General features: G+C 45.2%; 1 protein-coding gene across 1 annotated transcript in view; it reads left to right on the top strand.

The window, feature by feature from the left end:
* The window catches only part of LOC146074943 (AT-rich interactive domain-containing protein 3B-like), a 67,688-nt gene that overhangs the window by 40,509 nt on the left and 12,140 nt on the right, over nt 1–15,039 (top strand). The window contains exon 5 of the mRNA XM_083183682.1: nt 271–454. Coding sequence (XP_083039808.1) covers nt 271–454 — 184 coding nt within the window. The remainder of the gene's footprint in view (nt 1–270; nt 455–15,039) is intronic.

Genomic DNA, 15,039 nt, shown 5'->3' with positions numbered 1-15,039 from the left:
AATGTTCTCTGAAATAATGCCCAATCCAGAAATACCTGTATAATGTGCACATTCTTCTTATTTTTTTTAACAGTAAACTACTTATTGAATACTTTTTTTTCTGCTAGTCATTTAAGGTGTATTAGGCAATCTTGTCATTGTATATCTGGTTAATATTGAATAACTAGCTTATACAGCGTACATGGAACCTATGTTCTCCATGCTCGCCTTGATTTTATGTCTCTTACCCTGTTTAATGAATGCATCCTCTTCATATTCATGTTTGACCAGGCACCCCAATTAGTCGCATCCCTATAATGGCCAAGCAGTTGTTGGATCTTTACATGCTCTACAAACTTGTGACAGAAAAAGGAGGTCTCGTAGAAGTGATTAATAAGAAAATTTGGAGAGAGATCACAAAAGGGCTGAACCTGCCAACCTCCATTACCAGTGCTGCCTTCACCTTGCGCACACAGTAAGTACCTGTTCTTTCCCTGCTTACATGATCTTGTGCGCCATACACAAGTTTTTCTGCACAGTGGCCTCCATGTGCATATTTTGCTTTGCAGACTATAATTAGTCTTACAGATGTGTCCTTATACATAATTGCTACAGGCATTCCAAACGGCCCCTTTTTTGTAACAAAATTGAGTTAAATACAATATACTGTAGCTAGGAGACATCGGGAGACTGTGCTGAGTCATTTGATATGACACTTGTTTATCTGTGTGCAAATAATGGGGCCTACACACGTAGCGATGTGTATAAATAAGCGTTCTAAACACACAGCAATGCATAGGGAAGTGTACTGAGCGATCTGTCAGGGCCAGTGTTCTGACTGACAAATAACCAGTCTGCAGGTTATTAATTGCCAGGCAATAGCGACACGCAGGGCAGCGCATAGCTATCACTATGACCCCCCAACACACAGTAATGTAAGGCCATTTTCTCAGCGATGTACTTAAATGAAGTAAAATCGCTCAGAAAATGCCTGTATATCACAACTTGTGTAGTCCCCATTTAGTCTGTTCGCTGGATGTAATGGGGGATGCGAGTCCAGTGGCTGTGCGGGGTGCCAGACAAATTCTGAGGTTTTTTTTTTTGTTTTTATTTTATTTTTTTTAGTTGGTCAATCATTTACAAGGCAAAAACATGACTGCCACTTTAAAAAAAAAAAAAACCTCAGAGTTCAGCCATCATTCTGCACAGCAATACATACAGCTCTTTACCTGTTGTGGTATGTGAGACTATGCGAAGCAACGCAGCTGTTTTTCCAATACCACAGAGATGTACTGTACAGAGAAATGAGCAAGGTGCTAATGGAGGACCGCTCTAGCCCTGCAAGAATCATGCCTGGGAAAGTCCGAATGATATGGATAAGGTATAGAAACAAAGCACAGTTTCTGTATGTACTTGTGTATACAGTAAGTATATTGGAGTAGACAAAATGTAGGGTCTGTACATGCCAATGACTTGTCACAGACTGCATACAGAAACTGTGTAATGTCTGGTGGAAGCCAGGCTGCCTCTCTCTCGTGTATTCCTTCCTGGGTGGTGACTACTAGGTGGCTAAACAGATGTGCCACGGTACTCCATTACAGGATTGTGTTATAGCAGTGTTGCAGACATGCTGCATTAGTGGTTGTGAACTCATACACTTTATCACGTGTATTTGAGGCCATACTCTGATGGAAATTCTGCACCTACAGGAGCATTGCACTGGTGCAAGTGGGTGTTCTTATAGTTGTGCATGCTCCAGCCCTTACACAGTCAGAGGCACCAGGAGTAGGGATTATAATGGCATTAACATATAGCTGCAGATGTGGCAAAAGATGCTAAAGGGGTCTCTGAATTAAAAGACGAAGATGTATGATTTCCGTTATTAAAATATACATACTCTTTTTCTCTTTGCCTTTCAAAACAAGACCATCTTCTGCACATGTGATCGAAGACCTCTGAGCCATCCGTACCTGTGCGATAAACATATTTCAAACAACATCTCAAAAATTGTGCAATTCCGCTTTCCTGTCTGGGTTGTCGCTCTATGCTTTGGCGCTGAAAACACAGTCTGGTCTGTATCTCTGCACCAAGATAGACCAGAATGGGCTAGATGCACCACAGCAGACAGTGACTCCCCAGACAGGAAAGAGGAAACTGCATGAGCTTTGACAGGTACAGGGTGCTAGAATGAACTCTAGAACCACGCAGCATATCCATTGCTCCCCATGTGCTTCAGTACATCTTGGGTGCCCATGAGCCTGCTGCTGGTAGACCGGTTGTCTCTCCTTGGACCACTTTTGGTAGTAACTAACCATTGCATTCTGGGAACACACCAGAAGACCTGCAGTTTTGGAGATGCTCTGTCCCAGTCATCTAGCCATCACCATTTGGTCATTGTCTGTTACTCTGCACTGTCTGCTCCTTACATTGGCCCTTTTTTCCTGCTTCCAGCCCATAAACTTCAATAACTGGATGTTCACTTGCTGTCTAGTATATCCCACCCCATGCCTGCTGAAGACTGATTGATATGGGTCAGAATTAGGATGTGGTCTCCTATATCCCACCTTTTGCCATTTATATCGCCTGTTTCTGCTCAAATGCAGACAAAAAAATATTTATGCCTGCTGAGCTTTTTTGCAATAAACAAACTTTCTACACATCCTCAAGTGGCAGCGAATGAACGGGAGCTAGACATTCCATATTATTGTCCAGTGTTAAGGGTTTTCTGATACCAGTAGCGCACGCAGGGGGGGTTTCTGAGTACCCAGAAACCCCCCAGGAATCCGAGGAATCCGAGGGCCCTAGTCTGAAAGCTGAGGGTCCCCTCTTTCCATGGGTATAAGAATTTTAAAAATCGGCCCTGGGGAACCGGAGATATCTGACTTCAAAGCAGTGGTCCCCATCCAAGCCTGTTAATTGCTCTCCCCAGTCACATATTTCAGTTTCTGTCTGAATTAGAGTTTTTCTGAGGATATATTCCAAAATCTGGGGCTCTCCCCTTTGATGGACACTAATAGCTTGTCTCTACTGTGCCCAGAATCAGAGATATCAGCCTTCAAGCAGCTGGTTACTGCTCCAGCTCCTGGTATGTAGTTTTATATACTCGTTGGCGGATTGCTCTGCCTCCTGAACTCTGATCCCCTAGTCCCCATTACCATTTGGTAGGTGGAATTCTATAAGGGCTAATTCAGGTTTGGGATTTTTTTTTTTAACTGCCATTGTCCCCAAGTGTCTGTGTCCATACTGAGAGGCATCCCAGGTTCCAATGATGCCTAGTGTTCCCTTAAAGCTTCTTTTTCAGAGTGCCGTATCCTACCCATTTTTAGAACCTCAAAATCCCCCCTGCCCTTTTTTTATGTGGCACTGTGCACCCTTACACTGCCCCCCATTGCGCTGACATGCCACTGAGCACTATCATTGTGTGCCATCATGTGTAATGGGCATTATGGTCTGTGGTATAATATGAGGCATTACAGTGTGTTCCATACTGTGTAATTATTATTACGACAAAATATATAATGGGAATAGCAGAGTATAACCATGTTTTGTTTTTGTTTTTTTATTTAATTTTCACATAAGAGAAAATACAATCATTACGGTCACAGGAGTATAACCATGTTTAATATGTGTATTCCTAGTGCAGTGTGCACAATTTTTTTTTACTTTCTATTGTAAATTTCCTATGTGCCCTCCCAATTGAAAAAAGTGCCCTGCATGTTGGTCAGCACCCTGCCCTAAAAATATCCTAGAGTGAACATTACATGATGAATTGCACAAATGGTGTCACTGGTGCAACCGCACAATTCATCATTGTGACTGGGAGTGCCTCTGAAAATGGATGCTGGGGGACCAGGTAAGTATGAAAAACTGTACTGGGGGTGGGGAGTTCGTGGGGGTAAAAACAAAAAAAGATATGGAATATTGCGGTTTTTGGATAAACTGATGAGAGATACTCCACCTGTATAATTGTGCACACTAGTTACTAATCTATATACAAAATTGATTTAACCTTTTGTGCTATCATATGCAGTGTGTGGGATGTTAAAACATGACTAATAGTAACATGATATCATGGATTCTCTAATTACCTCTCACAGCTTGTGCCTATCTATGCTCATATATATTACATGTTCACAGCAGTCCACAAGTCTGACACATACTTTCAGACTAAAGATAGGACTTTGGCTAAACTTTTTTTTACTGGGTTATTGAACATGGAATGGACACGAGATTTAGCTACTTTACCACACTTCACCAAAGTCCTGGGCTGTTCCCATGTCCGACCCCTTTTACACTAAACCTGTGTCTGCCCTGCATGTCACTGTAGATTCTCCCTTGAAGCAGACCTCCAGTTACATAGTCAGGAGTTTAAAAGGTAACACAGTTTGTACCATTCACAGTTGAGATTGACCTGGGTCAATCTCAACAATGATCTTGGTAGTGAGGACCCTGTAAATTGGATCTGAGTTGACACCTGCACACACATACCCCTTGTCCACCAGTAACCAAGGGAGGAGGAGAAAGAAGAAAACTCTTTAGGGGCACGCTTAAGTATCAGTGAACACTTCTATATGCGAATACACTTTTTAAAAAAAAGTTAATTTCAATAGGTGTACATTAAAATACATTTTGTAGTATCCTTGTCGCAAACAAACAAAACAAACAGTGCTGCAAAATCTAATGTTAATCGCAAAGCTATATATGCGTATGCTCCAGGCCGTACTCTGCAGCAAAGTTTTGTAGTGACCCTCATTTGTTTCTATTCTGCATATACCAAGATAGCGGTAATGGTATATAGGATTTTAAATCATAGGTCACTTATTGGTAAGCATCGTCATATCTCCAAAAAATGATCAAATTCATACACATCAATGGATTAATCATGGGTCCTCAAACTGCGGCCCTCCAGATGTTGTTAAACTACAATTCCCAGCATGCCTTGCCACAGTTTTAACACTCCCTTATAGGTAAACTGTGGCAAGGCATGCTGGGATTTGTAGTTTCACCACATCTGGAGGGCCGCAGTTTGAGGACCCATGGATTAAGTAGTCACACAAATTATAATAAAAACTTTTGCTCTAATACGTTAATATAAGGCCGAGAAATAAGGAGACAAAATAACCTATATCTGATTGGTGTCACTTCTGCTGTTCTCCTGTCTTGCCCTCTAGGTATAGGACAGGGAATGAGTGACACCCCGAAATTAGGTTGACAAGACAGGTGCACGAAAAAGCATATCAAACTTGTATCATGGTTTCAGTCCGCCCTCTGTTACACAGTTGTGCATTGCAAAGGGTTGATTATACACCAATAGTCAGTGGTATTCTATTACAGAGAGGCAGATAATTCTTATTATACAAAGAGAAATATATATAAATACTGGTTTGATAATCTCTTGTATCAATGTATTTTAATTAAAGAGCATTTGCCCTGCTATTTTTGTAATATAGCTGAATTTGCAGGGCTATTTAGAATGGGGAGTCCACTGGACAGGTCCAGTGGTTACCTTTATGCGGTGATATAGCGACAGGTAATAGTGCTATGTCTGTATTATATAGCGTGGCACCCACTGTTCGAATCCCACTTCCTTTCTCAGTCTCGCCTGCATCTGTCCCGGTCAGCAGTTGCCAGCTACGTGAGTGCACCACGTGGTCTGGCAGAGGTCTTCCCGACGTACCTTTTGCAGCGCTTAAATCAAGTATGTGCACATGTGCAAACATTGTTGTTAAATAGAAAATAAAGGTAACCTGATTTCTCTTTCAATGGTCCTGGTGACACAGCTCAACATTGGGATGTAGGAGGGTCCGTAGGAGTCAGGCACCTTTCCTAAAGCTTTTGGAGGGTAGGCTCCTCCCTTCTGCATCCCAGACTCCTCAGTTCGTGTTAGGTGCCCACTGGAGTGGGTGCTATTCTAAAGGGCTGCCAGAGCAGCTGAAGGATTAGAGTTAGTTAGGAGTTTTTTATTTTATGAACATTTACACTAGCTAGGTAGGCACAGTGTGAGGATTCTCACTGAATCCTCACACTGACAGCGCAGCAGGAGCTGACAAGCGCGTCCTGTCAGCTCGCTGTGCACAGGGGAGATGCTGTCTGGTCTCCCTGTGCAACGCTTACAGCTTCTATTAAGAAGCTGCCTGGGCTCCGGAGCGCTCTGAAACCGGCAACACGCTAGGTGGGGATCATGGGGGACAGGCGCTCCGTGATGGCGGCGGCCATTTTCTGCGGAGCTTACACACTGAGCTCCTATATGAGAGGACAGCAGTGTGTTACAGGCATGTTCTAAGTGGTCCCCAGTAGAGGGGGAGACACTGGAACTTGGAGATCCTGCAGTGGGAGCGGCTGTCTGGGGGTGGTTGGCGCCAAAAGCCACGGACCCTGCAGCAGCAGGGACTTGGTCTCTTCCCTCACTCTGTTTTTGCGCCATTCGGAACGCTTGCAGCGGAGCTGAGCTGGCTGACAGATCCTGGCAGAGTGTTTGGATTTCCTGGGCATCGTTTTCCCCACTGTATTAGCTTCAGACAGATAAGTGACTATAGTACTTTGGCACTGTATAAAACGCCTGTACATTGTGCGCTGTGACTGTGTTACTTTTACATCATGTCTGAGCAACAGTCTGTGGCTTTGGGGGAGGGAGCCCTTAATGCATTGAGCGCCTGCAGTGTTTGTACACTGAATTTTGTCCCTGAGCAGATGGCCAAGGGGGGCTTGTGTATTACTTGCGCTGCTGTGAGACCCATGGGGAGTGAACCCCAGAAGGTAGAGCAATCGGAACCTGCGTGGGCCAGTGCCCTGGGCAGGTCGGTTAATGCCTTAGTGCAATTGCTGGACAGACAGTGATGTGTTGGTAGCTTCCCCGAGACCTATGTCATCATCTCAGCAGTCCTCTGGCTCCTTGCCTCTGACCCAGGCAGATCCTGGCTTCATACAGGTCATGCAGGATACTGCTAAGGGGATCAGCAGGTTTAATGATTTGTTAGATAGATTTGATGGTGATACTGTGGGGACCCCTAAAAGGTCTTATTCAGTGCCATTGCTTGTTGCTGATGAGGAGGGAGAGTACACAGACATCCCCTGGGATCAGGGTGATGATTCTGAAGAGTCCTCAGCCTCAGGGGTGGAGGACTTGATTACTGCTGTTAAGCAGGCTTTGAATTTGTCTGTGGAGGATAAAACTCCTGCAAAGGGTGTTTTTAAATGGCAGCGTAAGGAGACTGTTACTTTCCCTGCTAATGAAGGTTTACAGGATCTATTGGAAGGGGCTTGGAAAACGCCCGATAAAAGGCTGCAGATGCCTAAGAGATTCTTAAGTCTATACCCCATGCCTGAGGCTCATGCAGACCTCTGGGAAAAAGTTCCGGTGGTGGATGCTTCTGTGGCTCGGCTTTCTAAAGCCACGGTGCTACCTGTCCGGGGGGGGGCAGCAGTTAAGGACCCCGTAGACAAAAAGCTAGAAGGTTAACCTCAAGGCAATATTTGAGGGGGTAGGCTTCACTGTACGCCCGCTTATAGCATCAGCCTGGGTCTCTAAGGCCATGATTGTGTGGGCCAATGACCTGTGTACAATTTTACATGCTGATCCATGTGTGTTGCTGCTTGCTGAGAAGCTTAAAGCAGCTGCGGAGTATGTGCTTGAGGCTGAGGAGGAACTCTCAAAATGGCTTCCAGGGTTTCCACAGTGTCCGTCAATGCCAGGAGAGTGCTGTGGCTTAAAGCCTGGGAAGTGGATAATGAATCTAAAAAGGCCTTAGAGGCTTTAGCTTTTAAAGGAAAGCTGTTGTTTGGTTTAAGCAGGCCACGGGAGGCAAAAGTACCTTCCTGCCGGCTCCTGCAGCAAAACAGGCCTCAAGGTTTTCTGCTTTTAGGCCATCCTTTCGGCCCTCCCCTAGAGGGGGGTGCCTCCTTTGGTGGACAGTCCTTTAGGGGAAAATTTCAGTCCTCCAGGGGCAAGGCCCCAAAGTCAAAGTTTGGTTCCTTTAATAAGAAAATAAGCACCAAAGGTGAGGACAAGCCTACCCGGGAATTATCCCGACGGTGGTCAGAGTGTGGGGGGCATTGTTGGGCCGGGATCCTTGGGTGTTGGACATTATGGGGGACATTTACCAAAATGGATTCGTAGAAAGGTGTATTCGTAGGGAGAAATACACCTTTTTTTTACGAATTTGTATTTTCGGGATTTACAATCCCAAAAATACAACAATTCGTAGTCCTAAAGATGGAACATTCGTATTTGTATTTACAAATACGAATGTCTACACCATCGATAGGATACGACAGAAATCACCTTCAAAAGAATGGTGGTTTCTGATTTACTAAGCAGCCGTACTGATAATACGGCTGCTTAGTGGTGTAAAACACCCACGCAAATACGACAGGAAAATAGAACACCATTTTCCTGTTCTATTTGCGTTTTAGCCTGCACGGATCAGTCAGATCCGTGCAGGCTGCAGTGTAAAAAAATAGAAAAAAAATTAAATCTAAAAAAAAAAAAAAACGGCGTGGGGTCCCCCCCCACAGCTGTAACCAGCACCAGGCTGAAGGAGCCGGGGCCGGTAATTAAAAATCAGGGAACCCGACAAATAGGGGTTCCACCGATTTTTTAACAACGAGCTCCAGGTCCGGGGCTGGTTCCCAAAATACGGGGGACAAAATGACTAGGGGTCCCCCGTATTTTAAGAACCAGCCCCAGGCAAAACCAGCCAGCAGGGTAATGTCACAGCCGGGGGACACTTATAATATAAAGTCCCGCGGCCAAAACATTAACCCTACCGACCAGTCAGCCTGGCCAGGGGCCCTGGGGGAGTGGGGACCCCCCCAATGAAGGGGTCCCCCCCCTCCAGGACTTACCTGACCAGGCTGAAGCCTAGTGCTGTCCTCGATGCCCCTGGGCGGTGGGCATCGAGCTGATAAATGGTGTAAAAAAATAGATAAAACTATTGTTTTTTACTGTGGCACTACAAGTGCCAGCAAGCCTCCCCAGCAAGCTTGGACTTGGAGAACCATAAGTCCCAGCCTGCTGGGCATTAAAGGGCCCGCTGGCACTTGTAGTTCCACAGTTAAAAAAATAGTACACAAAACACACTGACACACTTTTAAAATAAAACTTTAATACACACATACTAATACTTACCTATCTTCTTCACGTAGGTAGCCCTGGTCCTGATGTCCTCCGGTCCTGTGTCGGCGTTCCTCTTCATGTCGACGTCCTTCTTGAAGTCGACGTCCCTGTCGGCGATGGTGTCCGGGTCCGACTAAATCCATGGAGGAAGCTGTGGAAGGAAACCATACTCACCTGTCCCAGCGCGACATAGTCCAGGTAAGGGTCTTGGCAAAAAAACAAACCGACACCCCGAATCCAGCCGGACAGAGAGCCGCACGGTGTTTGTTTACATCGTGCGGCTCCGCCTCCCGAATGCCGCTATTGGCCGCCTTGCGGCCTAGCGGCTCCTGATTGACCGCAAGGCGGCCAATAGCGGCATTCGGGAGGCGGAGCCGCACGATGTAAACACCGTGCGGCTCTCTGCTGTCCGGCTGGATTCGGGGTGTTCGGTTTTTTTTTTTTTGCCAAGACCCTTACCTGGACTACGTCGCGCTGGGACAGGTGAGTATGGTTTCCTTCCACAGCTTCCTCCATGGATTTCGTCGGACCCGGACACCATCGCCGACAGGGATGTCGACTTCAAGAAGGACGTCGACATGAAGAGGAACGCTGACACAGGACCGGAGGACATCAGGACCAGGGCTACCTACGGGAAGAAGATAGGTAAGTATTAGTATGTGTGTAATGTGTGTATTAAAGTTTTATTTTAAAAGTGTGTCGGTGTGTTTTGTGTACTATTTTTTTAACTGTGGAACTACAAGGGCCAGCGGGCCCTTTAATGCCCAGCAGGCTGGGACTTGTGGTTCTCCAAGTCCCAGCTTGCTGGGGAGGCTTGCTGGCACTTGTAGTGCCACAGTAAAAAACAATAGTTTTATCTATTTTTTTACACCATTTATCAGCTCGATGCCCACCGCCCAGGGGCATCGAGGACAGCACCAGGCTTCAGCCTGGTCAGGTAAGTCCTGGAGGGGGGGGACCCCTTCATTGGGGGGGTCCCCACTCCCCCAGGGCCCCTGGCCAGGCTGACTGGTCGGTAGGGTTAATGTTTTGGCCGCGGGACCTTATATTATAAGTGTCCCCCGGCTGTGACATTACCCTGCTGGCTGGTTGTGCCTGGGGCTGGTTCTTAAAATACGGGGGACCCCTACTCATTTTGTCCCCCGTATTTTGGGAACCAGCCCGGACCTGGGGCTGGTTGTTAAAAATCGGGGGTCCCCTATTTGTCGGGTTCCCTGATTTTTAATTACCGGCCCCGGCTTCTTCAGCCTGGTGCTGGTTAAAGCTGTGGGGGGGACCCCACGCCGTTTTTTTTTTTTTTTTCATTTCTTTATTTTTCAATTTTTTTTTTTACACACTGCAGCCTGCACGGATCTAACTGATCCGTGCAGACTGCTAGAAATAATTTGTATTAGCAGCCGTATATACGGCCGCTAATACGGATGGTTACACCATCGGAGGGTTACAAAGCAGTCGTATATGACTGCTTTGTAACTGACCCTCCGGAACACGAGTTTGCATACGACTTAAACAGTCGTATGCAACCATAGGGGAAATTCCAATACGAAAAACTAGGTTTTTCATATTGGTAAATTTCCCCCTATATCCCAGGGTTACAGAATTCCCTTCAAAGGTCTTCCTCCGAGAAGATTCATTCCTACACCACTACCAAAGGAGTCTCGGCTCTGGGCTGCTCTTTTGGGGGCGGCTCAATCTCTCTTAGAGAAGGGCATGGTGATCCTGGTCCCTCGAGCGTAGTGGAAAAAAGGCTTTTATTCCACACTGTTTTTGGTGCCCAAGCCAGACGGGTCTTTCAGACCAATCTTAAATCTAAAGTCTTTGAATCTCCATCTGTGGGTAGACCATTTCAAGATGGAATCTCTACGGTCTATGCTGCTAAGCTTGGACCAGGGAGAATTTTTGGCGTCCATGGATGTTCAGGACGCTTATCTCCACGTCCCTATCCATCCGGAGCATCAGGCTCTCTTGAGGTTTGCGATAGGAGACCTGCATTTGCAATTTCAGGCGTTGCCCTTCGGTCTGGCCACAGCGCCAAGGGTATTCACCAAAATTATGTCTGTAATGGCGGCTGCTCTCCGCCTGAAAGGGATCACGGTGATTCCGTATTTAGACGACCTGCTGTTCAAAGCAGAGTCGGCGGAGAAGTTGCAGAGTCACTTGGCAGAGGCCATCAGTTTTTTGCAGACTCACGGATGGCTTTTAAACTTACAAAAGTCTCAGCTTGTGCTGTCACAGAGAATCCAGTTCTTGGGGGTTGTCCTGGATACCCATCTACATCGGGTATTTCTGCCAGAAACAAAGGCCAGGGACATAGCCACCTTGGTGCGGGAGATCCTGGGGCCTCGGAGTCCATCGGTTTGGAGGTGTCTCAAACTGTTGGGGAAAATGGTGGCGACTTTCGAGACACTACAGTTTGCCAGGTTCCAATCTCGAGTGTTTCAGTGGGACATTCTGACGTCTTGGTCAGGAAATACTCATACCATAAAGTCAGAGCACATAGTGTTGTCTCCAGAGACACGTCTTCTCTGCAATGGTGGATGCAGGTGGATTCCCTTCAGTGGGGTCGGTCTCTGCAGTCCTGGGACTGGCTGGTAGTGACTACCGACGCCAGTCTCAGGGGCTGGGGGGCGGTGATTTTGGACCTACGCCTTCAGGGCTTATGGACCTCGGAGGAGTCTGCCTTGCCGATCAACATCCTGGAACTGCGGGCTGTGTGGAAAGTGATATCTCTGGCAGGAGAAAGATTACAGGGCCTTCCTTTGAGGATTCAGACGGACAACGCCACGGCTGTGGCATACCTGAATCACCAGGGAGGCACACGCAGCAAGCTGGCCATGTGGAAGGTTTCCTGGATTTTCTTGTGGGTGGAGCTGAATGTTCCAGCGTTGTCAGCGATATTCATCCCAGGGGTGGAGAATATCGAGGCCGATTTCCTGAGCAGGGAGGAGCTGCTGGAAGGGGAATGGAGCCTGAACCCACAGGTATTTCTTCAGCTTACATTGAAGTGGGGAACTCCGGATGTGGACCTGATGGCATCAAGGTTCAATCATTAGGTGCCCAGGTTCTATGCCAGGACGAGAGATCCACGAGCCGAAGCAGTGGATGCAATGACTATCCCCTGGGAGGGGAATCTACTTTATGTCTTCCCGCCGTTTCCAATGCTGGCGAGGGTATTGAAAAGAGTCCAGTCCCAAGGAATTCCGGTAATTCTAGTGGCCCCAGATTGGCCAAGGAGGTCCTGGTACTCGAGGCTTCAGAGATTGTCTGTGGACTCGTGGCGTCTACCTCTGAGGTCAGACCTTCTAAACCAAGGACCGTTAAACCATCTGGATTCAGCTCGGCTAAATTTGACGGCTTGGCTATTGAGACCACCATCTTGAAGAATAAGAGGTTCTCGGAGGCTGTGATTAACACCATGGTTAAAGCTAGGAAGTCAGTGTCTTCGGCTAACTATTATAGGGTCTGGAAGACCTATATTAGGTGGTGTGAAAGGCAGAAGTCGCACACATCGCGATTTTGACTTTCTAAATTGCTGGAGTTTTTACAGGATGGCTTCTCGTCTGGGTTAAGCCTTCAGTCACTCAAGGTACAGATATCGGCCTTGTCGATTTATTTCCAGTAAATGATGGGGAAAGGACAGGTAGGGACTTTGTCTGCACACTCTTAATGGGTCGTCAATAACTCTATTTTTAGACCCTTGTTGCCCGCTATTTTTAGTTCATTTGCGGGGGTGCCACTCAGGGTAACTTTGGGTATACAGAAGACTGTAGTAGCACGAAGAGTGGTGCCAGGAAAAGAGGTTACGCTGTTAGAGTGCACACTGTCACGTTTTGTTTTTACTGTTACTGTATTGTAATCATGAGTATATAGTAAAATTTAACTTTTAATACACTTGCTTTTAAAAGATGTCCTCTTTATTTTTATTCCTTTATGTTCATAGGAAAAAAGAGGATTGGGTTTTCTAGGTGAAATATAGAATTAAAATTGTTTACATTTAGACATGGTGCTCATACAAGAAAATGAAATGAGAGGGTGTAGAAGAATAGAATGTTTAAAACAAAAGAATGTCAGAGCCCGTAGTCTGCTGCACTTAATTTGATTTTTTCAATTTTTTCAATGTTGTAATTTTATCGCAGGTATTCCCTGGGTCTTATTGTGTCTATGCACTGTTGCCTATTATTGGCTTATGCCCAGCTACCGGCTTAGGTGTATCTGATGTAGGAATATATGCTGATATTTGGTATTGCCAACGTTATTGGCTTTTAGTTCAGCGTGTTCCTTTATTTCAGAGATAGGTGTGTGTTTGGGTTATTCTTGTCCTCTCAGGGTTTGGGGTTATAGCGTCTCCTCAGACCTTAGAGGTTCTGTCTGCCCCCATTTGTTGTTATTGTATCAGGGTTTCAGTATGAAGAGTTTTGGAAAAGGAATTCTTTTTGTGAGACTCTGTGTATAGTTTTTACTTATATTTATTGCCTTTAAGTTGTGATTTTAATATTTATGAGGTCTATCACTGTTTCCCTCGATGTGTGCTTCAACACCGCACTAAGGGTCCCTGCCTGGAACGGCAGTTGCAGCCCTGTTGCGGTTTTCAATCACAGATTTATTGGGATTTTCTTTCAGTGATTCTCCCACCAAGGTTTCACATATATACTTTTATTATTTATTTGCACATATTATATTTAGATAGTTGTTTAGCGCTTGTTTATAGGTTTTGGCTGGTATATTCTGTGTGATTCTTGTGGATTATGTTATTTATTACCACATTGTATCAATTAATTGTAACAGTCATCTCCTGTCTGAATTTGCAGTTTAGATCTTACTGCAATCTCCTGCTTTAGGAAAAATGTTAGAGCCCGACCTCTAGCTGCACTAGATGATACGAATTACAATGTTGTAGAAATGTATATAAATTGTATCTAGAGAAAGAAGGTGTGTGAAGGTGTGTGCGTGGGGACAATCAGTGGCAAATATATAGCCAAAGCGGGGAAAGCTAGTGAAGCACCAGTATTACTAAAACGTACAGATACAGAGCATACTGCAGTGCTTATTCACAGTGATAATAATCCATGTAAATACATGGAAACAAATCAAGGTGCATATGCATAAGTAAAATCTGCCACCCACATAGAGCAGAGATAGGAAGGTTTGGAAATTATAAGCCAGCAAGTGCACATATAATAAACCTGTGTGGATACACAGAGAATCAGTGTTAACCCTTACCCAACTGGGGATTACAATACATCTTGCATAGGGCAAACACATGATGAATAAATGCGCATAATAAGGATATTATAGTGCTGGGTATATTATTATCTAACAATACAGTATTGATATCAGCATTTTTCCTAAAGCAGGAGATTGCAGTAAGATCTAAACTGCAAATTCAGACAGGAGATGACTGTTACAATTAATTGATACAATGTGGTAATAAATAACATAATCCACAAGAATCACACAGAATATACCAGCCAAAACCTATAAACAAGCGCTAAACAACTATCTAAATATAATATGTGCAAATAAATAATAAAAGTATATATGTGAAACCTTGGTGGGAGAATCACTGAAAGAAAATCCCAATAAATCTGTGATTGAAAACCGCAACAGGGCTGCAACTGCCGTTCCAGGCAGGGACCCTTAGTGCGGTGTTGAAGCACACATCGAGGGAAACAGTGATAGACCTCATAAATATTAAAATCACAACTTAAAGGCAATAAATATAAGTAAAAACTATACACAGTCTCACAAAAAGAATTCCTTTTCCAAAACTCTTCATACTGAAACCCTGATACAATAACAACAAATGGGGGCAGACAGAACCTCTAAGGTCTGAGGAGACGCTATAACCCCAAACCCTGAGAGGACAAGAATAACCCAAACACACACCTATCTCTGAAATAAAGGAACACGCTGAACTAAAAGCCAATAACGTTGGCAATACCAAA

The sequence above is a fragment of the Crinia signifera genome, chromosome 4 (genome assembly GCF_055691185.1).
Source record: "Crinia signifera chromosome 4, ASM5569118v1, whole genome shotgun sequence".
NCBI classification, from domain to species: Eukaryota; Metazoa; Chordata; class Amphibia; order Anura; family Myobatrachidae; genus Crinia; species Crinia signifera.
This window is presented reverse-complemented; position numbering and strand designations above follow the sequence as displayed.